Consider the following 22,671-nt stretch of genomic DNA (forward strand, 5'->3'; position numbering starts at 1 on the left):
GTGACTTGTTTAAAGTCACCCAGAAAGTTAGGGGAAGCCACATGCTGGGAGAACCCATCCCTTGTATCCCAGCTAGAAGTGTATTATACTCTACGTGTAGAGGGTGGAGAGTGATGGGGGGAGGACAGGCTTGGGGGGGCAGAGTCTGACACTAGCTGTGGGACCTCCGGAGCAAGTTTCTCAGAGTATTTCAAATATGGGCTTTTTCTATTCCTATACGAGATGTCAACATTAAGGGAACCTGGTGACAGGTATATGGGAACTTTCTGTACTATGTCTGTGACTCTTCTGTAAATCTAAAGTTATTTTAAAACCAAAAGGTTTTTTTTAAGTACAGTTTTCTCTCATCTGTACCATGGAGATGGTAATGGTATCTACCAATGAGATAATGTCTGTACAGGGTTTAGAGATTTTATTTATTTGAGAGAGACAGAGAGCACAAGCAGGGGGAAGGGCAGAGGGGGAGGGAGAGGGAGAGAGAGAATCTCTCAAGTGGACTCTGAGCCAAGCACGAAGCCTGAAGAAGGGCTCAATCTCACAGCCCTGAGATCATGACCTGAGACAAAACCAAGAGTGGAAAGCTCAACCAACTGAGCCACCCAGGCGCCCCTCTGTAGGGTTTAGTACGGGGTCTGTCTCATAGTGAAGACGCCATAAGTAACTATTTTTAAAAGCTACCTCCTCCAGCAGGTCAGTGACCACCATTGCTGGAACAGGCCACTGCTTTCTTGGTGGTCCCATGTCTTCACTACCCAGGAGCAGGAGTGTATTTCAGTCTAAATGCCAGGCATTTAGTGTGGCCAGTGGGAGCATGCTCGTGATCTTCACTCTTCCACTTCCTAGCTGGGCAACCTGGCAAGTTACTTGATTGCTCTGTGCCTCAGTTTCCTTTCTGTAAATAATAAAAGTGTGTACTGCATGTGGTTGTCATGAGGGTTAAATGAACAGGGATTTTTCAGCACTAATAACAGTGCCTGGCCCATAGCAAGCACTGCACAAGTGTTTTTATGGTCCAAGATAGGGTTTCTCTAATTTATTTTTACTATTACCCGTAGTAGCCAATATACTTTCCATAACCACAGGTTTTTTTCATGGTGATTTGGAAGACACCAGTTTCTAGATAGTAAATCCCATTCTGTTTCTCTCATTAATATAGAAGGTTCTCCAGGGACAGAGAATAGTCTAACTCATTTTGGTCTCCGATCGCTTGGAAGAAGAAATACACTTCTCTCATTCATTACCAAGCGTCTCTCATCCGTTCATTCCACATAGACATAGTGGCCATTTGGGGGGCACCTAGTTACCGTGTGCCTGTGGTATACCAGTGCCCAGATCAGACCTATGTTGGCAGGGAGGCAGGGAGGCAGGCCAGAAGGGGAAAACCCAGGGTCTCAGACACCCCCCCCCCCCCCCCCAGAGGGCCCCGCCTGGCAGCAGTGCCTTTTCCAACCCCCACGATCCCACTTCCACCTCGGCCAAAAAATCTCCCCCCTCTCCCACCTCTCGGGACCCGTCAACTCTGTCCCTGCGGACGCAACTGGCTGCAGTCCGGTCGTTTCGCGGAGCGGCGGCGCGGGGGGGACCCGCCTCCTTGCCTCCGGCCGGGGGCGCGACGCGGCGACTCCCTCTCGGGGAGCCCGGCAGCCTCCGCACCCCGGGAGGGCGTGCGCCCTTCCGCGGGCAGCTCGGGCGCTGGGCCCCCGACCCAGGGAGTTGTCCGAGACGCCGGGTGACTCCTCCCCGGGGACCGTCCCCCTCTGGGGCGCGTCATTCTCTCCACCCCTGGGGCCGACCCCGGCAGCTTCTCGCCGGGACGAGTCTCGGCCACCTGCTCCGGAGCCGGGGAGCCCCGGGCGCCAGCCGCCCGCGCGTCGGTCCGTCGGTCGGTGCGCGCAGGGCCCATGGAGCTGCCCGCCAGCAACACCAGCTGCCAGAACGGTGCGTGCGGGCCCGAGGGGCCCCGGGTGCGCCGCGCGCTTCGCGCCTTCCCTTCCCCGCCGCTCCTTTCCCTCGCGTCCGCTCCTGCGGGGGCCCAAACCCGGGAGGGCAGGGTCAGCGCGGCTTGTGGTCAGGCCCGTCTTGGCGGGGGGGGGGGGGGTGGGGGGGAGCAGGCTTCTGGCTGACTTCCCCACCTTTGGGGCTGGGGAGCTGAGAGGGCGATTGGGAGGGAAGGGGAGCTAAGCGGGCGATTGGGAGGGAAGGGGACGCGTGGGGAGGGAGGGGGCAGAGGCGGGCATAATTAACTGGAGCTGGTCAGCCCGAGGTGGGGGTTTTCACGGTAGTTTCTTATGTATCGTTGCTTCAGATTCTCGCACCTGCCCAGGTCTGGTTGTCTCCCTGGGGCCCACCAAAGACAAGGGAGAGGGGCGCAGACACTCACCACCTCCAAACCCACCCGCACCTTGTAGGTGGGAAAGAACAACCCAGGGAGGGATAAGGAAAGACCCTGAGCTTAAGTTGAGTTCTTACCAGGAACCGGGTGGTAGACTAGGCCCTTTACCTGCGTTATCTCATTTAACCCTTAACCCTAGAGGGCAGATAGGTATTATTACCTTGCTGTCTCCTTTCTGAAGAGAAAGAAACGGAGGCTCTGAAAAGCCTGATAATTTGCTCAAGCTACTGCAGTGGGGGGAGTGGAATATAAAATTAGAGCTCTTGGATTCTCAAACCTGTACTCATACTACTATACTCCTTTCTTGGTATGTCTGCATGTTCCTACCTCCTCTTGCAATGGCAGCCTGTCGGATAGCCCTGTTTCTCTAACTTCTTTTTCCCAGTGAAGTGTTCAAAGCCAGCTCTGTGGGTGTTGGCTGGCTTTGGTCTCCTGGCCAACAATGCAGTCCATTTTCAGCCTCACCTTCCCCTGGGGAAGAATACGTTCCCCGGTCCTAGCATATTCTGGAAAAGAAGAGGGAATCACCGGGCCCAACACGCATTTGTCTAATGAGCATCCTCCTCAGAACTGGACTTTCTTTGGCCATCAGCCCTCTCTCTTTTTCTTTCTGTCCTCATGGGAAAACTTAATTCAGTGGAGGCTACTGCGCCCCTGGGTGCTTCAGGCCTCCCCAAAACAGGCAAGCTCACCCTTTGGCCCCACCTCCTGGAGATGTACCTTCGGGAGGGCAGGGGAAGGGGGTAGGAATAGGATTGGCCTTCTTCTTGGGAGTCACCTTCCTTGGCCCATGTCCTGGCTCTGGCTCATTTCCTGTGTTCAGGGAACTCCCCAGACTTGACGGTCTGAGCTGAGGAACAGGAGTGAGAGGTCAGACCAAATCTGAGTAGGGATGGAGATGGCTTCTTGTCTCACCTTCTCTTGATTGTGAGACAGGTGTCAGGAAGAGAGATCTCCCATGGCCAAAGACACATGGATGTCCCCTGGTGGGTTCCAGGCCCAGCTCTGCCACTAGGTTTTTGTGAGACTTAAGCAAGTCCTTCCCCTTCTCAGGGCGTCAGTTTTCCTGGCTGCGGGTAAGAGGGTTAGGCAGGCTGTCTTCCCGGGGCTCTCCCAGCACCATTCTGTGCTTCTGTGCCATGGAAGAAAGGTCAACGTTGCCCTTACTTTATCCCACCCAGATGCCACTCTCTGATCCAGATACACTGATGCCAGAGCTGCCCGACCGTTAGGGCCCACCCAGCACTGCCTGCAGTTCTCATTGCTCTGAGGAGAAGCGCCGCCGAGGCTTACAGCCTTGGCACAGTTTTGAAATTCCAGTTTGAAAAAGACCTTCTACCACCAGAGGTCACGAACTCAGATGCCTACAGGGGCAGAGCACATAACCAAAATGACTGAAGGGAAGCAGATAGGGACACTGGGGCATTGCAAAGGACATGTCCCTTTGTGGGGGCAGCCACTCTCATCTGCAGTCAGTGGTCAGCTCTGGGAAGGTGTGCTCGATGAGGTAAACAGAGGCAGCTCAAAAGCTGAATTTTCATGGGAAATCGGATTTTAAAATGTTGGTAATGAATTCATAGTTTAAAACAACCCTCAAGAGGCCAAATGGAACCCCAGCCTGCCCTTGCTGCCTGCCCTGTGGGGTGTAGGTGGCAGTTAAGTGCATGGCTTTGGCATCACACGGGCTTCGGGAACAATTTGGCTTCACTGTGTACCACCAGTGTCGTCTTCCTCAGCTTACCAAACTTATCAGGGCCCCAGTTTCTTCTGCTAAAACCGGGACATGATCACTGTGCCATTTCCATGATAGGAATGCTCATGGAAAGCCCCAGAGGGGAGGAGCATGCAGTCCTGGCGTTGGGGGATCACTGGCTGTGCTTTACGTGGTTTTACTGAACTTGGGCAGCTTAGCTCTTCTGACGGAGGGTCTGCCCCTCGGGCCCAAGTTTGTCCTTGGCGTTTGTGCCAGAGGGCAAGCAAGGGTTGGCGGGTTCTGGGGCATGAGGGCTGACTTGGGCTCTCAGGATCTCTAGGACTTGGAAGGCAAACTAAAGAGATGCTCCATGGGATGGCAGGGACAGCAATCTCTCTGAGGCCTGAAGGAGGCCCCAGCCACTGACCACGGGCATCAGAGGTCTTAGAATAAGGCCCGGGAATGGTCAGTTCTAACCAGTAGGCTGCTTATATTTAATTATCTTCAGGCCTAGAAGGGGCTGTGGGCTCTCTAGCCTCACTCCCTCATGTTAACTGTCAGGAGTCTCCATTGTGGCTAGAGGTGGGGATATGGAAGTAAAGAGGCCTCTTGGAGGGGAGAATCCCTGTGTGATCCTGAGCTGTTGGAGGTCCAGAAGCTGGGAGGGGATGCCTAGGAAGGGTGGGAGGTTGGATTCCGTGATGCTTGAGAGCCTGGAAGACCCTGCTTGGTGTGTGGGGCATTAGTACACCTTAGTGGTCATGTGCTGGGGTTCTGAAGTCAGATAGTCTGTGTTCTTAGGCAAGGTGCCTGACCTCTCATGGCCTCTCTTTCCCATCTATGAAATGGGAACTCAAGGCAGCGCTTATCTGACAGATGGTTATAAAAATTGGATGAGTTCATGCAAATAAAACCCCTAGCTGGGGGTAAGGACTCAGTGAATGTTATTTATTATTGTTAGGTTGAGGCCCATAGTGTGGATGGAGGCCCGCTGCAGCTGAACTATGGGGTCTGAACCAGTAGCCAATTCCAGTATTTGAAAGCATGAAGACGTCCCCAGCGTGACTCTCTTATGGTGGTCTTCCCGTCCAGGTTCCCTGATCAGCCTGTACTGCTCCTCCCACCAAGTGGTGTGCCAGATCGTCGGTGACCTCAGCCCCCAGGTGCCCAGCAATGTCACCTCTCACGACTGGAAGGAAAGGTTCAGGCAGAACTACAGCTTCTACATTGGTCTGGGCCTGGCCTTCTTGTCTAGTTTCCTCATCGGCAGCAGCGTCATCCTCAAGAAGAAAGGCCTTCAGCGACTGGTGGCCTCTGGGGCCACACGGGCTGGTAGGGTCCTGGCGGGGAGGGCGGGTGTGGGGTGCTAAGCAGCAGAGCCCCCAGCCAACCCCATGAACCTCCCTTCACAAGGGGGCCCCTGCAGTTGGCGAGCCTGGCCTACATGGTCACAAAAGGCTCATTGTCAACCCTGCTGGGAATCCAATCCACCCGCAGGAGACCTCCCTTTAAAATCCAACATTTCTGGAGAACTTCAAGATATGTTAATTGGGGTACAGCTAAGGAAAAGTCTCAGGGCCAAGAATGAGAAACCCCAGATCTAGTCCAGCTTTATTTCTTACCCGCTCTGTCATCCTGGGCAAGCTGAATGGGAATACAAATACCTCTGTCCAGAGCAGCGTCACACAGTACTGTGCCCTCCTGCACTCCCAGATAAGGCCCACTCAAGGCCACAAAAGAATTCCTGAGTCTCTGTCCACAAGGATTTGTTTGCTTGGAAAGAAGGTGTATTTCTATGAACCCACCCTGGAGAAAAGGAATCACGTGTAAAAAAATTCATTCCTTTAATTATCATTCACTGCATACCAGCTGTACCAGGTCCCACGCTGGGTGTGGGGACCCAGTGCCCCGTGGGGCATTGAGCAGCGTGGGGGACACAGGCAACTGTTCCACAGTGGTTGGCATGCTCTTCATCATGGAGAAAATCCAGGACACTTTGGGGATATTTTGGAGGGCCCAGGCTTGGAAGGTTAGGGGAGGTTTTCTGTAAGAGGCGATCTGGAAGCTGGGACTTGATGAGATGGCCAGGTGAAGGGGAAAAGAGGAGGATGTGGTGTTCCAGGCAGAAAGAACAGCATGTGCAGAGGCTCCGAGGTGAGAGAGCATGAGTGATGTTAGAAGCTGAAAGTAGCTCAGGATGGCTGGAGCATGGGGCTGGGGGTGGGGGTGGGGGGTAAGAGATGAGGGAAGGGCCAGATCGTGAAGGGCCTTATAAACTGGGCCACAGAGTTTGGGTGCAGTTGTAAGTGACAAAGGTTTTAGGCAGGAGAGAGACATAGTTCAATTGACGATTTGAAAAGATTCCTGGTTGCTGGGTGGACAATGGATTAGGGGACAAGCCTGGCACCTAGGAGACCAGTTAGGGGAGAGAGACAGCACAACTTGGACTGGGAGAATTGCGGTGGTAACGGAGACCGTGGTGGAGTCCAGAGATAGCTTTCAAAGTTAGAACTTACTGGGTTTGGTGTTGACTGGCTCCAAGGGGAGGGTAAAACAGAGTCGAGACTGACTCAGCTTTCTGACTTGAGCAACTGGGGAGATGAGGGTGTTGTCTTCTGAGATGAAGAATGCAGGATGAGCAGGTTTATGGGACTATGATGGTTCAAGTTTGGACATGTTCAATGTAGTGTTCTGTGGGACACTGCTTTGGAAGCAAACTCCTAGGGTTCCAATTCTAGCTCTTCCATTCCTGGTGATGTGATCCTGCGCAAGGGAAGTGTTTTTTCTGTGCCTCAGTCTCTTCATCTGTAAAATGGGATTCAGAACAGTTCCAACCACTAGGATTCTTGTGAAGATAAGTAGTGTGTTTACAAAGAGGCTTGGCCCAGCATCAACATGAGGATTGGCCTTACTGGGAGGGCCCGGCAGGCAGTTGGATGCCCAGGTCTAGAGCCAGGTGCCCTCTGAAATGGAGAGCTGTGAGGTGTGGGGAGGAAGTCAGGAGCAATGGTCTTGGCTGCTCTGTCCTGTACTTCTGGACAAGTGTCCGAAAGTCCACCATGTGAACCGAACAAACACAATTCTGGGCATCATAGCGTCTCCATTTTAGTGGGAGAAATGCCAGAAAAGAAATACATTAACTCAAATTATAAATAAGTACCACGAAGGAGAAGAGCTGGTGATGAAAGAGAATCCCAACAGGGCAAAAAACAGAGATAAAGGGGTCAGGGAGGGCATCTTAGGGGAAGCAACATTCAAGCAAAATCCTGAAGAGTGAGTGTAGATATAAGCAAATATCATCAAGAAGACTATCCCTGACACGGAAAAGCAAAGGTCTTAAGGCCAAAGGGAGCTCATCCATTTGGAGGAACTAGAAGAAAGCCTGAGTGGCAAGATAATGGTAAGAAGAGTGGCAAGAGATGCTTTTGGAGATGTGAACATGGTCAAAACTATGAACTGGCTTGTTTAGGATTTTGGTCTTTTATAGAGTATTTGGAAGCCATTGGCCTGTTACAAGCTGAGGAGTGACAGTCTGCTTTACAGTCTTAAAGACCATCAGCTACTGTGAAGGAATGGGTTATAAAGGGATGGTGAGAGTGGCACCAGATGAACCTGGGGAGGCTGTTGCCTCACCCCAGGCCAGAGGGGGTAGTCAGGTGGTGGCAGTGGGGCGGACACATGTGAGATGCTCTTTGGAGAGGGAAACAGCAGGATGGATGGAACACAGAAGGTGAAGGAGTGGGAGAGTCAAGGGTGATTTCCTGGGTTCTGGCTTAAGCAACTAGGTACATGGAGGTACCACTTACTGAATTTCCTTTGGTGGGTGGGTGGCATTTAAAATCAAGAGTTCTATTTAGGACAGTGTTTGGGATGCCTGTGAGAGATCCAAGAGATGTCAAGTAAGCAATTGGACATTCATCTAGGCTCAGAAGGAAGGCTCAGTGCACATATATGAAATAAGGACACCAGTGTAAAGATGGTATGTGAAACTTTGGGAATGGATAAAGTCGCCCAGGAGGGGACCCAGAGGCATGCCCAGAGGACCAACCACAGGGAACATATATTGAACCCTTCAAGACTGGGGAGTGAAGGTAGAGATGGGAAAGGTGCCTGAGAAAGCATGGCCAAGCTCTAACTTTTTGTCCATTCCTTTCTGCAGTGGATGGAGGGTATGGCTACCTGAAGGATGCCATGTGGTGGGCTGGATTTCTCACCAGTAAGTGGGCTCTTTCCTAACAACACTGACCCATTGATGGCAGAAGCAGAGATGAAAGGAGGGGTGAATGGGGCAATTTCTGTCTTCATTGTGCAAAGTGTGAATCTCAATGGGAAAACCTCGGCAATCTTTGCAGGAAGAACATCTTCCCTGTATTTCAGATCACATTCTCCACCCAAAGTCAGTCCTTCATCCATGAAACATGTATCCCCAGAGAGGCTTGTAGAGAGCTGCTAATGATAGAGGGGTCGTTTCTCAACTTCCCTTGAAACAGAGAGAGTTATCACTGCCGGTTGGAGTCTCTTGGGGCTCCTCAACCAGGTTTCCATTCCACAGGCAGTGTGTTGGCTCACTTAGAGCATGGCTGGTCTGCCACTTAAAGTTTGCCCAGATTTGCACATTCACACATTTCCCCTGCTTTCCATCACCCTCGCTGGCTTTCAAACCCTAATTCTTTCTAATGGAAAATTACCCAGCTTTCCATTTATAAATCAGCCAGGGCTACCACATTCATCCTCTCCTTTCAAAGGGCAGACCCAGGTCATTCTTTACCAGCAGAGACAGAAAATGCACTTGCAGGAGTCTGCAAACTAGAAACTCAAATGTGGAGAATTAGGCCCTGTGGGGACGTCAGACTTTCTAACCACCTGCCCACAGTTCCTCTGGGAGAGATGGCTCCATGACCAAGTGGTACCTGGAGAATCAGTAACTAAATGTTTCTTTTTTTGGAAATTAACACTTTCTAGAATGCATCTTAAGATACAGACCAAACAGGAGCAGTCCCTGAGGTACACTTACCGGTGGCCTGGACTAGAAGCCAAGACGCCGAAGGAACAGAAAGGCGTCCTTCCACAAACATGTCATGTGACCTTGGACTCTGGGCCTAGCTTGCCCATCTTTAAAATGGAAGGATTTGATCCGGAGAGTCTGGGCCTGACCGTCCAATCAGATTCGCTAGGGGGAAAGCGTAAGGACCAAGACTTTAGGGAATGTGGGCCCGAGATTCTGTGAATGGCTGATCACTAAATGAAGCTGTCTCTACCCAGGTTAGTGTGGCTGGAGATGGTGCGTCGGAGCCACACTAGCCTGTTTTCTCCCTTCGTTTCTTAGTGGCTGCTGGAGAAGTTGCCAACTTCGGGGCCTACGCATTTGCCCCTGCGACAGTCGTCACGCCTCTGGGAGCGCTGAGTGTCCTCATAAGGTTATTGTCACCTCTCTTGCTGTCTCTGCCTCCTTCCTATTTTCAGTTTGTTGATGTCTGGAACTGTGAGTGGGGTCACCTGCCACTTGCAGTCAGGGACCTGGTCTGTCCCAGCTCCCAGAAAGAGGCACTATACCGGCCGGAGCTCCCGAGCCGTGGATTGTTTGCTGCCTCTTGTCCTAGCATCCCCTCCAACGACTGGCCAGTAGAGGGGCAGGCCAAGCCCAGGCCAGTTGGAAGGGCTTCCAGGGCCACCAAGCTGAATGTCTCACGTCAACGTTTTGGCGTGTCAGTAGGCGCGGCGTACAAGTTGAAAAGCATGAGCTCTAACCTTAAGCTCTGCCGCTTAGTGACTACATTACCATGGACCAGGCACTTAACTACCCTAAGCCGCAGTTTCCCCATCTGCTCAATGGGATGCTAATAATCCCTACCTGAAGGCATTTCTTCAAGGACTATGTGGGCTTCCCATTGCCACATTCTTCTTGAACTATAAGCATAGTTCCTCCGTGGGGGTCTTGGAGCCCCATTTGAAGCTGGCTGTGATTATTGGCTTAACCTGGGAGTCTTGGTAAATCCCAGCGAACCACACCCAGCACCCACAGTTTCCTCTGTTTTGTTTTACCCTCTTGATGACAATTTTGTAACATTTACCCAATCGAAAATAAACAGAGGCATGCCTCACATTACACAGCGGGCTGATGTAGCTGAGATAGCACTATGGCATATCTGACGATGTGCAAATGCCCACTCCCAGGAAGTTAGGAGGGGTGGGGAATCCTCCACTGTGTGACCTCTGCCTATGCCAACGCCCCCAGACTCTCTTGAATGCAGATGTTTTTGGTGGTTTTAGAGGAGAGATGGAAGACATTCAAAGAAGCTCAGACATCAATCCCCTCTCTCTTGATACCTTAAACCAGAATTTTGGGGAGTAATTCAGTCCTAGATCAGCCAACTGCTTTTTACCCTAAGCTCAGGTTACCTTCATAAAGAAACGGAAACCTGCCCTGTGATCACACCTGTCTTGCCCAATTTCCTTCCTTTCTTCCCTCACCTCTGCCACCTCATCTGAGGAGGTGAGGGGAATGAAAATCATATCACCAAGGAATAGCAGGAAACTGGAGGTGTTTTGCCCAGGAAAGAGAAAACTCAGGGAAGTCACTGGGATTCTCTTTAATGAGGTGTAGAGGAAAACGCATAGGTTTTATAATTAGACAGAAATTCAGCTAAAATCCTGGCCCTGCTACTTACCAGTTGTATGACCTTGCCAAGTTATTTTAACTTCTATGAGATTGTTTTCTCATCTATAAAATGGAGATAGTATATTTTACTTCTCAAAGAGTTGTGACATGTTAATGAGGTAAAGTAAGTAGAAAGTTCCTAGCATAATACCTAGTCCATAATATAAGCCCAAAACATAGTGCCTGTAATTGTCATTGTGGTTGTTTATATTGGCATATACAAATGGAACAAGGAATAGCTCTGTATGACTCAAGGAATAGAAATAGGACAATGAGTAGAAATTACCATATTTTTGGTAATTAGAATGAACCTACGATAGGGGCGCCTGGGTGGCTCAGTTGGTTAAGCAACTGCCTTCGGCTCAGGTCATGATCCTGGAGTTCCGGGATCGAGTCCTGCATCGGGCTCCCTGCTGGGCAGGGAGTCTGCTTGTCCCTCTGACCCTCCTCCCTCTCATGCTCTCTGTCTCTCATTCTCTATCAAATAAATAAATAAAATCTTAAAAAAAAAAAAAAAAAAAGAATGAACCTACGATAGATTCATTTCCTTTGTGAAGCGGTCAGTTGCTTGCCAACAGAGGTAGACAAGCCAAGCCTGAAAGCAGTCTGTTGGTAATGTTAAGGGAAGATGGGCTTTTTGGGGAGGAAGTTAGACAAGAATGCCCTGAAGGGCTTTTCGGACTCTTCTGTTTGGGGATCCCTTTAGTCTTTGAAGTGAAAGAAATCCACAAGCATGTCGGTTCCTCCAGCACACACTGGAACCCTCCCATAAATTTCTATTTCAAACGTTTTGGGGGAAGAGTAGTGAGTCCTGATCTGTTCTCCACGAATGCTTGCTCAGCCCCCATTTTCCTTCAGAACGCTGGGACAGGCCTGGCTGCTAAACCGTCTCTCCCATGTCCTCGTGCAGTGCCATCCTGTCCTCATACTTCCTGGGAGAGAATCTGAATCTGCTGGGGAAGCTGGGCTGTGTGATCTGTGTGGCCGGCAGCACAGTGATGGTGATACACGCCCCCGAGGAAGAGAAGGTCTCCACCGTCGTTGAGATGGCTGCCAAAATGAAAGACACAGGTAGGCTCCCCCCACCCCATGAGCAGGAAGACACTGGGGAATGAACCCCAGGAAGGTCTAACTGGGGGCTGACCATGCCAGGTGCTGCCACCTGGAGGAGAAGGAAGCTAAAGAAGGAAAGTTGGGGAGCTGGTCCTAGGGTTAGCTCACGGGCTTCCCAGGCTGATGCGTGTTGATGTTATTTATCATGTGTTTATTATGTGCCAGGCACAGTTCTAAATATGTTCTATGCATTATCCTGGTCTGTTCAGGCTGCTATAACAGAATACCACAGACTGGGTGGCTTATAAACTGCAGAAATGTATTTCTTACAGTTCTGGAGACTGGGAAGTCCAAGATCAAGGCCCTGGTAGATTTGGTTCATAAACGGCCAACTTCTCTCTGTGTCCTCACATGGAGGAAGGGGTGAGGGAGCTCTCTGGGGTCTCTTCTACAGGAACGCTAATCCCATTCATGAGGGTGCCACCCTCATGACCTAATCACCTTCCAAAGGCCTCATGTCCAAATACCATCACATGGGGATTAACGGGGGTTGGGGGGACGACACAGCCTTGTAGCATGCATTATCTCATTTAATCCCACAAAAAAAAAGATCTATGAGGAAGGTCCTATTATTAGGCCTGTTTTACAAATAAGGAAATGGAGGTCTTGTGGTTAATTAATAACCTGCCCAAATTATTAAAAAGTTGTGACGTGAGCCTGGAACCCATGTCTGCCTGACTTTAGAGCCCAAGTCCTTACTGCTATATCCCATGACCATGGTTAGAGGGCTCTAAAAACTAACTGCATCCTCTGCAGCTCAGATTATCCATCTCCCACCCCTTCTGAAGGGTACATCGTGTTTGCTGTGCTTCTGCTGGTGTTCTGCCTCATCCTCATCTTCGTCATCGCCCCACGCTACGGACAAAGGAATATCCTCGTTTACATCGTCATCTGCTCTGTGATCGGGGCCTTCTCTGTGTCCGCCGTCAAGGGCCTGGGCATCACCATCAAGAACTTCTTCCAGGGGATGCCAGTTGTGCGGCACCCCCTCCCCTACATCCTGTCCCTCATCCTGGCACTTTCTCTCAGCACTCAGGTCAACTTCCTTAACAGGGCACTAGACATTTTTAATACCTCCCTGGTGTTCCCCATCTATTATGTGTTCTTCACCACGGTGGTGGTTACCTCCTCCATTATCCTCTTCAAGGAATGGTACAGCATGTCTGCAGTGGACATTGTGGGCACCCTCTCTGGCTTTGTCACCATCATTCTGGGTGTGTTCATGCTTCATGCTTTCAAAGACCTGGACATCAGCCAGACCAGCTTGCCCCACATGCACAAAAACCCAACCCCCTCTCCCACCCCTGAGCCCACTGTCATTAGACTAGAAGACAAGAATGTCCTTGTGGATAACATAGAACTCTCCAGCACCCCATCACCAGAAGAGAAGCCCAAAGTATTTATAATCCACTCTTAAAGCTTGGAATCCATGAGTGAGAAGATGAGCTCTATGGTACGGCCTGACCTCTCCATTTCAGAGGCACCTGGGTATTTTCACCAGCCCTGTTACCAATGGGCTCTCTTTTCTTGAGATGTTCATTTATACCTCATCACTGTTTCTAGAAGAAAAGTCCCTACCCAGTGAGTGGTGGTGGCAGAACTTCGTGGAAACAGCCTCAGTGACCAAATACATTGGTGCCAGCAGGTCCCCTGGACCTCCCTTCCCACTTGTTTCCTCAGTGCTATTGCTGTGTTGTTGGGAAGAAGAGAGAATTTGACCCGTTGAATGTAGCACAGGCCAAGACCTTCCCTGAGATGCTGGTTGTCGGGAAATCCTTAGCACTGGTTCTCCTGAGACTGAATCCCATTCCTCGGCCCAAGGATGAAGTGCAGCGGGTTCCTAGAGGCCCAGACAGCAATTCATCATGCCCCGCCCCGCCCCCCCCATCCAGAGCTGACAACTAATGTGACACGTCCTGCTGCTTTTGCCACTTGGTCTTTGGAGACAAAAGCATGACCTCAGCTGACCTTCTTACTGTGAAAACCATCTGATGTCTCAAGGAACATTTCCACCAACCCCATTCCCGGAGCACTCCAGCCTGGAGGTCAGCATCTTATTTTCCGTCCACTCTGCCCCAATCCCTGCCCCTTCCATCTCTCTTTCTGGCCAAAGGAGTTGTCACTGAGACATTCAGGCAATTACCTTAGAACTCAAAACAAAATGACAAGAACAACAACAAAAGATCCTCCACAGCCAAGCTCTGCTGGTGCAACCCAGTGTTTCATTTTGCCTCGCTCTGGAAAGAGAACAGCATTTGCACTGCTCTTAAAAGTAGTCTGGCTGTCAAGATAGAATTTGGCAGAACACACTTTCCTTTTCCTCAAGGAGTCAACCAAAATATGATTTGGGGAGATGGGGAGAAGGAGGAGCAATGTTGGGATTTGGCAGAAAGCAGCCATAGGCCCTCTAGAAACCTGGCGCTAACTTTTGTGTTTACTCTGGTGCCCAACCAAGAACCCAGGTGGAAGGGGCTCCAGGTAATTTCTGGGATGTAGCCTTAGAGGCCTGAGCAATGGGATCAGCTTTGAACTTTAGTGACCAATGGGGCGCAGGCTTGGCATGGGGTGCATTCTGGCTGTTGATCAGATCGCCCCCAAGCACCCAATCCCACTGATGAGCTCCCCGCCCTGGGAAGCAGCAGGTCATGACTGTCCCACCACCATCTGCTCTGGGGACTGCCTTTAGTCCCCTCACGTTTGACCAGAAGCTTTCAAAACACAAGAGCAGCTAGAGAGAGAGAATTTCCTTCTTGTCTTCTTTCTAGCTCCAAGAGCATGGGAGTTGGTTGAAGGACCATTGAAAGGGAAGTAAGAGAGCCAGTATATCTGTAAAGAGGGAAGGCTTGGTCCTCAGCCCCCAGGTGGGCACAGAGCCTCCCCTGTATAACCCTATACCTGTGTCCTGTGTTGACGTCCCATGCCCTAAGCACAGCCAAACCCGGGCCGGACTCTTGCTGGCCTTGAAGCTCCAAAGGCTTGGCTGACCCACAGACTGGCTTCCTGCACCTCCAGCCTCGAAACCCCGGTTTTTAATGAATGTGGATTTCTGTCTGTAACTAAAACCAATGCAACATGTTGGATCTTGAGAATGGCAGTCATCTAAGGGCCCTGAGAGTGTGGTCTACAGGGTCAAGAATAAAGACCTCTGAGTATGTTTACTTGATATTTGTGTCTTGGCCTTCTTTGAACACGGAACAATTAAACTGGTTTGTCTGGTGCTGAGGGGCTGGTGCCCAATCTCTGGAGGGTTGTGGCTGCCAAGTAAGTCCCTCCGGTAGCTTTCATAGCCGCACACCCTCACTGCAGTGGGAAAGGCCGTTTTGGGAATAGTCCGTTGAAGATATTCATCCCTTGTTAATGCCTGAGCCCTTACTGGGAACCAGGCACAGTACTAAGAGCTTCATGTGAATTCTTTAAGTCCTCACAAATCCCCAAGGTAGATATATTTTTTTATCCCCATTTTATATATGAGGAAAGGGTCTCAGGGAGGTTAAGTAATCGCCCAAGGTCAAACAGCCAGAAGAATCTAAGCCTAGAGTCTTAACCACCAGGCAGTGTGTCTCTCCAAAGGTTGCCAAACGAAGGTTGGCATTACTTTGTTCTTTTCTTTTCTTGTCATCTGCACTGTTTCCCCTGTCTGGACAGAAGGCCCATCGGAGTTGGTCTTAATTTGCTGCTTATTCTCAATGCATAACACATAGTCGGTACTCATAAAAACATTTACTGAATGAAGAAACAATACTGTTCCAATAGTCCTTCTTTGCCCAGACTCTCTTGGGGGCCAGCTCTGGATTCAGAGCAGATCTTAATGAACCCCTGGCATATCCAGCAGAGCAACTCTAAAACTGTCGCAGTCAGCCGTTTCTGAGCCCTTGGCCTGTGCCGGGCACAGGTGGGTGCTATCACGTGGAGCACTTCCCTGATGATCACAGCACTTTTAAGGGAGGTGTTATTCCCAAGGTATAGCGAAAAGAGCCTCAGGGTTCTGGAAGTCATCCACTCTCACGCATCTAGTAAGCAGCAGAGCTGGGACGTGGACCCAGGTCTGTCCATCCAGGCTTTATGCATTATGTTGCTGACTAATCTAGGACTAGCGGCTGGTTTAGATGATGGTGCTAAGCAGGGAGGGGTGTTGGGTAAGGGGCTAATTTCATGAGCAGGCATTGTAGTAAAGCATTTGTGTTTGATGCCTTTGAAATCCTTAGGCAATCTCAAAACCCTGAGAAGTTAGAAAAATAGAATCAGATACCAAAGACCTCCCAGGGCTTTTGTGAAGATTCAATGAGATCATTCACATAAAGAAAGTAGGCTACAAAGCCAGCATATGTTAAATAGTAAATGTTACCTCCTCTCATGGTTATTATGATTCTCTCTTAGAGAACCTTAGAATTGAGGTGGGAGTCAAATGAGACAATAAGGGTGAGGTCCTTTTGCAACTCAGAGGCACCAATGGATGTGAGCTGTTATCACGCAGGGCTCTGGAGTCCGAAAGCCTACCCAACCCCAGCCTTGGCTCGGCACCTGCCCACCCAGCCCAACAGACCTTGAGCAAGTCTCTCCCCACTTTGAAGTGCATCTTACCTAGCAATAGGATGAGGAGGCGAACACAGGATCGCGGTTGTCTCCTAAACACATTAGTGTAGCAGGAAAGAAACATAGCAGAGAATCCCAGGATCATTCCTGCCTTTAGTGACCCAAGACCTAACCAAACTAGACCAGCCTATGTCCAGGCACAAATTCAAACAGCCCCCGTGACTGGTCATGGGAAAACCCAGGCTTTTCTGTGGTTTCAGGTCTTCCATTATGGCCTGACAGGTGGACTGATGGTCTTTGTGGGAACTCTTATGAGGAGTCCTCACGGGTGGCTCCTATCCAGGCTGAGCAGTGGGAGATTAAAGCCAACAAATAAAGAATTGCCAAACCAGACAACATTTCAAATGACAATTTATTTTAATTAAATACAAACAAGGAAAAAAGGCACCATGGCCCATTCAAGTATTTTGCATAGATGTACAAATATTGTAAACAATTAATAGGTGGACAAGAGAGAAGAGGAACTGTTTTCCGTGAACGATCTCCAAATAAAAAGAAAATTCACATTGCCCTAGATCCCAGACACATACATACACACACAGTGGATGGTGTGAGAGGGTGCACAGAAGGGTGACTTTGGGGACACTGGCTTGGATTCTGCAGAACCCCTCTTAGCAAGCTTCCCTAGGGATGGGGCACCTTTCCAGTTGGCATTCCCTTGGGTGTCCAGCAGAGCTGTTATATGCATATTTAACACAATCATGACTTTTGAACTGGTCCCCAATGTAAAATATGCAAGTCTTCCATACCCTTTGCCAAATAAGAATAAATTTGGACATAGGCAAGGGGAGGTTTTATTCAAAAGGATTATTGCAAGAGACAGCAAGGGGCTACTGCAGTATGGAAAAGGGGCTTCCCCAATCCTGTAAGATCTGCAAGCATCTCAGAGCTGAGGCAGAAAAGGGCCTTTATAGGGAGAAGTCAACAAGGCTAAAAAGAACAGATGGCAAGCAGGTAGTTACAACTTGGAGCCAGGCACCTGGGATAAAACTCCCACTGAGACAGGGAGACAGAAATGTTAGCTCCCTTGAGGTTTACATTTCAGAGATGGCTCCCCGGTTCTTAAGAAAAACATTTCCAGGGTTGTCAAACTGGCAGATTTATATCCAGCTCCATCTGAACAAAGGGCTGGTTAACTCCTCCAAGCTTTAGTTGGGCTCCTCTCCTCCATCCGACTCTGAACTTGGACCCACACTCAGCCTGAGCCAGCATACAGCCCCCCTGCCCCCCACAGCAGCCCCCTCCCTGGGAGGCTGAGCACAAGGACGCCCCAACTGTGGTTCTCTCTAGCCAAGTCCCCTCCGTCGATGCTTCTTTCTGAGCTTTGAGATGCTCGCGGACCTTGCAGGAGTTCACCTGAGCATCCTCCCTACTGCTAGAGCCCCTGCCCGGACTACAAATTCCCTTTCCCCACCTTGCAGTAATCCTTTCCAATAAAGTCCCTCTTAAGGCCATATTTGCTTTTATTTGTCACCTCAAAGCAGCACTTGGGCACAGGAGGGAAAAGGGAGCACTCGGGCCACTCTTGCTCCCGGGCAGGCTTCCCAGCCTGCGAGAATGGCAACTCCTGGTCCCTGAACACAGCCAGAAGTGAAAGCGTAAATAGAACGGGCTGCCAAAAGTCTCCATCAAATTTTAAAAATTCGACCTTCTTCCAGTTCACAGTACAATTTTATGGGATGGAGGTGGTATTAAAATAACAGAAGACAAAAACAGAAAGACAAGAAAATACAGCCCTGGGCTCTTTCCGGTATGTGTGCACGGAGGGCAGATTTCAGGTTCGAAAGGCTCATGCAGCCCCAATGGCTGTGGCATTTTCACTTCAGAGCCTTCGATCTCCTCATGTCTGGGAGAAACACTGGACATACCACAGGACCGTCTGTGAGGCATGCAGGTGGGTATAAGAGTGATTTTTTTTTTTTTTTTGCCAGGGTGTTTTCACCTTTAGTTTTCTGGGACCCAACCTTGAGGCCTGGGGCAGTTTGGAGCAACACAACTACATGGAAGGCTGCCCCCTGACCTAATCAGGCAACAAGGAAGGTGGAAACTGGCTATGGGGATCAACCAGGGCCCATGTCTGGGAGACAGAGGCATGAATATCAGACTACCTGAGGGAAAAGGGCCTCATTTTCCTGAGATCTTTCTAAATCCACCCCATGTGTGCCCCCAGGTGCATATGCCAAATCTCCCACTTGTCTAAAACCCGAGAACATCTATTGAGCACCTGTTGTATGTAGAGAACTGTAAGGGGGCCCTGGGTTGGTGGTTGGGAGGGAAAGCTCAAGCTTCTTCCTTGCATTGAGGTTTTCAAGAGTGAACAACGGCTCACTGCAGGAGGTGGGGACAGCACAGCACCCTTCTGGGGGCGGGAGACCATCACCAGAGAACATCTCCAGTGACAAGTCGTCCACTTTAGCAGAGCACCACATAGCCTTCCTTCCCTGCTCCAGGGTGGGGGGGGGTAGTACCCATTGGAGTGGCATTTCCCCAGCTGCTCCAAGTTCTTCCTGTAAAGGTCAGATAAGGGCAGTGACCAGAAGAAAGAACACAAGGAAGTGGATGATAAAAAGCCTGGTGTTCCCAGCTCAGACTCTGTTCCATCAAGACCGTTGACCGTTGCTTCTCTACAGATCTCTAGAGACAGGTCAGCTCTCCGCTCAGAGGGCAATGATCGTGCCTCAAATCAGTGACCAGACCTAGGGACACGCTGGGGTGCTGCCCCCTTTGCTGCCATCCCTGAGGACCTACCTTAGATTTCCATCAGGGAGTAGAGGGTAAGACCCTCGCCCTGCCGAGGTCACAAAACACAATGGCAAATAAAGCTTCGATGCTCTTGGAAGCACTCTTGGGAACCACCTAGGAAATCCAGTGGCTGACCCTTGAAGCAGGATCCTCACTTGTAGGTCATAAGCACCAGGTTTCCAAGAGGCTGGAACTGCTGAAGACCCACTCACGCAGCACCACACATTAGGTAGGTCTGAGCGGGGAAGAAGAAATTTCTGAAGGAGAAATCAAAAGTGCCGAGCACTTGGAAAGAGAAGAAAATAAAAGGCAACCAAGAATGATTCCGAGTTGAGAGCCGCAACCTTTGGCATTGGCTCAGAGGAGGCCCAAGCCTGGTGCTCCCTCTGCTGTCTACACTGCCCACAAATAGTACCTGTCAGAGTCAGTGGGACCCGTGTGAATAAGGGGGGGGGGGGGCCTTGGGGGGGGGGGGGGGGACTTCTCTTGGTCACGTGTGGTCACAGGCCCAGGAGTGGCGACCTCAACCAAGCCCTGGGCAGGACCACAGTGGAGGCTGGTTTGACCCCTCTTAATCTCAGAGCTAAAAGGGATGAGTAAGCATCCGGCCTCTGTCTAGCTTAGGACCATCAAGGAAGACAGAAGCAATGGAAAGCTCTGATGCATACCCTCTACCATAGGACGTGGATGGATGGCTTCTCCAAGCTAAGTCCTGGGCTGAAGGGCTGAACAGGACCTTTCCCAGCTGGGCTTATCAGCTCAGACAGCCCAGATCATCCCCACTGGCACCTCTGAGGTGACGGGCCAGCTGAAGGGAGGTTGGAGAAGAAGCCGCCATTCATCCTCTTCCGTGCTCTCTCCTCCCTTCCCTGGGGCAGTATATTGCACAAAACAACACTTTGATGCCATTGGATAGTAGTCTCTCTGGGCCTCCCAGGAAGCCAAGGAGGCAATGAGTCAAGAAGGAGATTTTCAGAGATGCAGTGGTTCTAGGAGGAGGGAAAGAGGGGAGGAAGGAAGGACTTGGAGGTGGCCAGACATGCTTGTTCCAGACTCCATGGCCACAGATCCTCTGGGGGGGTTCAGAGTCTTCAAGGAAAGGCAGAAGCCCCTTTAGAGGGTCTAGGTCTTCGAGCCAATCATCCCCCCAGCCCTCTGTGATCTGTATTCAGGAAACTGTGGAAAGAAAGAGAAGAGAGCAAGAGAGAGATCAGCTAAATGCTGACCGGTGGAGTCAACGGGAGCTGTCTTCTTGCTTTTGACAGGTCAGAAGGATAAATAGACCGTTGGCTAAGAACGGTTTCCCACAGAAGTCTGTCACCACGTCAGTGCATCCAGACTATCAACCCTCCAGTGAGAGGCCAGGTGGGGCCCTCAACCCAAGCTGCAGTTCAGCCCACAGATTTCCCAGGCCTGGTGGGAACCGAGCCAGCTTCCTCACCTCCTCCCTTCTGCCTCGACTCCCGGACTGGCAGCTTGAGAACGTCAGCCCCAGGGAAGAGGTAAGAAGAGGGGCCATTTGTAAATAGCCTCCCGAAGGCCGGCAGTTTATAGAAACTAACTGCCTTGACCTTCACGGCAGCCTGATGGGGCAATCCAGAGGAAAGAAAGCGAGACTCGAGAGTGATCTGCTCAGAGTCACTGAGTGGGTGAGTTGTAGATCCAGGTTGGAAGCCACCATCGTTCAGGCTCCTAGCATCACCTTTCATAGGAAATGAAAAAACTCCAACTTTAACTTAAGGGATTCTCATGCAGGCACCAAGAAACACTAAGTTTTTGTCCTTGGCTTTTGTTCTGGAAATTCATACCCCTGCCAAAAGAAGCATGAATTGGTCTGTTTTCTCAACCACATTCTTGCCTCCTGGAGCCCTGTGGCCCCGGCTTATTTCTTGAGGGCTCCCAAGGACTCACCTTTGGGACAGGTGCTGCCAGAGGCCGGGGCTGAAGACGGGTAGCGGCAGTGGGCTGCAGGATGGAAGCGCCACCTGGCCTGGGGAGGCTCTTGCGGCCTGGCACTGGGTTAGCTGGGAGTGCCTTCTGTGGCGGCCGCGGCCTGGAGAAATCCTGGGGAGAAAGCCACAAGCTTCACTCAAAGGCCGGAGGGGCCTGTTTGAAAGAAAATGCTCCCAACATATTACCGATCCAAATCAGAGGACAAAGGGGATGTACTGTATGGTCCTATCTAAAAACAAATTGTGTGCATATGTGTCTACATGCTCAGGAAAGAGCCTTTTTGGAGAGCAAGTTGGCAGTATCTGTTAAAATGAGAAATGGTCATTCTCCAATCTGATCATTCCGCTTCCTACCATTTGCATAGGTGCACAAAAACAAAATTGCAAGCACGTTGCTTGCAACACTATTTGTGATAGCAAAGGCAATTACAAACAGCCAAAATGTCCATCAATAGACAAGTTAGTAAAGTTATATAGTGACAAATGAAGTGGTAGTTAAAAAGAATCAAGTAGGGCATACAAGCTGAAGTGGAATGATGATCAAGAGTCATTGCAAGCTGACATACAGGTTTATGTAAAATAAGTCACCACCTTCCTCCCCTATTGTCCCCACCAATGTAAATGTAAATATACAGAAGAAAGTCAGAAAGGATACAGACCAAACTGATAACAGAGGTTAGGGATGGGGTGCGAGTGGGGAGGGGGCTATCCAGGGGAACATTCAATTATTTTTAACATGAGCATATATGTGTATTACTTGAGTAAATAAAAAAAATTTTTTTTAAAAGAAGAAACCACATTTGCCATGTTGGTTTTCTGTGGGTGGTGCAATTAATGGGATTCTTCACTTTGTGCTTTTATATTTGTCTTGTTACCTTCTCAATAAGATCTTCCCTGACCACCTTACTTAAAATTACAACACCCCCCACTCTGGCATTCAGCATTCCCAGACCCTTTTATCCCAATCTACTTTTTTTTTGAGGGGGGTTTTATATCACGTTCCCTCCTCCAAAATACCATACAACTTACTTATTTCTTCTTTTCTGCCTCTCCACCCCCAATGAGACCAGAAGCAGGGGCAGAGGTCCTTGTCTGTTTGGTTCACTGATAGAGCTCAAGCTTCCAAGACAGTACCTAGTACACAGTAAGCACTCAACACATTTAGTTGAGTAAGTAAATCTCTGAGGGGTACCTGGGTGGCACGGTTAGTTAAACATCTGCCTTCGGCTCAGGTCATGATCCCCGGGGTCCTGGGATGGAGCCCTGCATCGGGCTCCCTCTCTCTCTGCCCCTCCCCCCAGCTTGTGCACGCTCTCTCTTCTCTCTCTCTCATGAATAAATAAAAAATCTTAAAAAAATAAATTTCTGAGCTAGGATTCAAAATCCTTCAAATATGTATTTCTTTTGTGATCAAAAAAAAAATTTTTTTTTTCTTTACAGGGCAAAGAATGGGCCATGGCACCACCACTCACAGATCCCCAAGACTGTGAGGCATGAGCCAGAAGCCAATTCCAGGCACTGGGAGTCC

The 22,671-nt window shown here is 50.1% G+C and overlaps 2 protein-coding genes across 3 annotated transcripts in view; one reads left to right on the forward strand and one right to left on the reverse strand.

The window, feature by feature from the left end:
• The first annotated feature begins 1,856 nt into the window (after positions 1-1,856).
• Positions 1,857-13,273, forward strand: NIPAL4 (NIPA like domain containing 4). The gene is made up of 6 exons (XM_032403532.1): positions 1,857-1,938; positions 5,178-5,417; positions 8,245-8,301; positions 9,412-9,502; positions 11,654-11,814; positions 12,645-13,273. The coding sequence occupies exons 1-6, from the start codon at positions 1,902-1,904 to the stop codon at positions 13,271-13,273; spliced, it is 1,215 nt and encodes a 404-aa protein (XP_032259423.1). The 5' UTR covers positions 1,857-1,901.
• Positions 13,274-16,666: 3,393 nt separating this feature from the next.
• ADAM19 (ADAM metallopeptidase domain 19) overlaps positions 16,667-22,671 on the reverse strand; it is a 79,045-nt gene continuing 73,040 nt past the window's right edge. The window contains exons 22-23 of one of the 2 annotated variants that reach the window (XM_032403620.1): positions 21,103-21,255; positions 16,667-20,367 (exon numbers count right to left, since the gene is read on the reverse strand). In XM_032403620.1, coding sequence (XP_032259511.1) covers positions 20,314-20,367; positions 21,103-21,255 — 207 coding nt within the window. In that variant the 3' untranslated portion in view covers positions 16,667-20,313. Of the gene's footprint in view, positions 20,368-20,504; positions 21,256-22,671 lie in introns of those variants that run through there. The other variant, XM_032403619.1, reaches the window with a different exon arrangement.

Source organism: Phoca vitulina, unplaced genomic scaffold (genome assembly GCF_004348235.1).
Source record: "Phoca vitulina isolate PV1807 unplaced genomic scaffold, GSC_HSeal_1.0 scaffold6, whole genome shotgun sequence".
Taxonomy (NCBI): domain Eukaryota; kingdom Metazoa; phylum Chordata; class Mammalia; order Carnivora; family Phocidae; genus Phoca; species Phoca vitulina.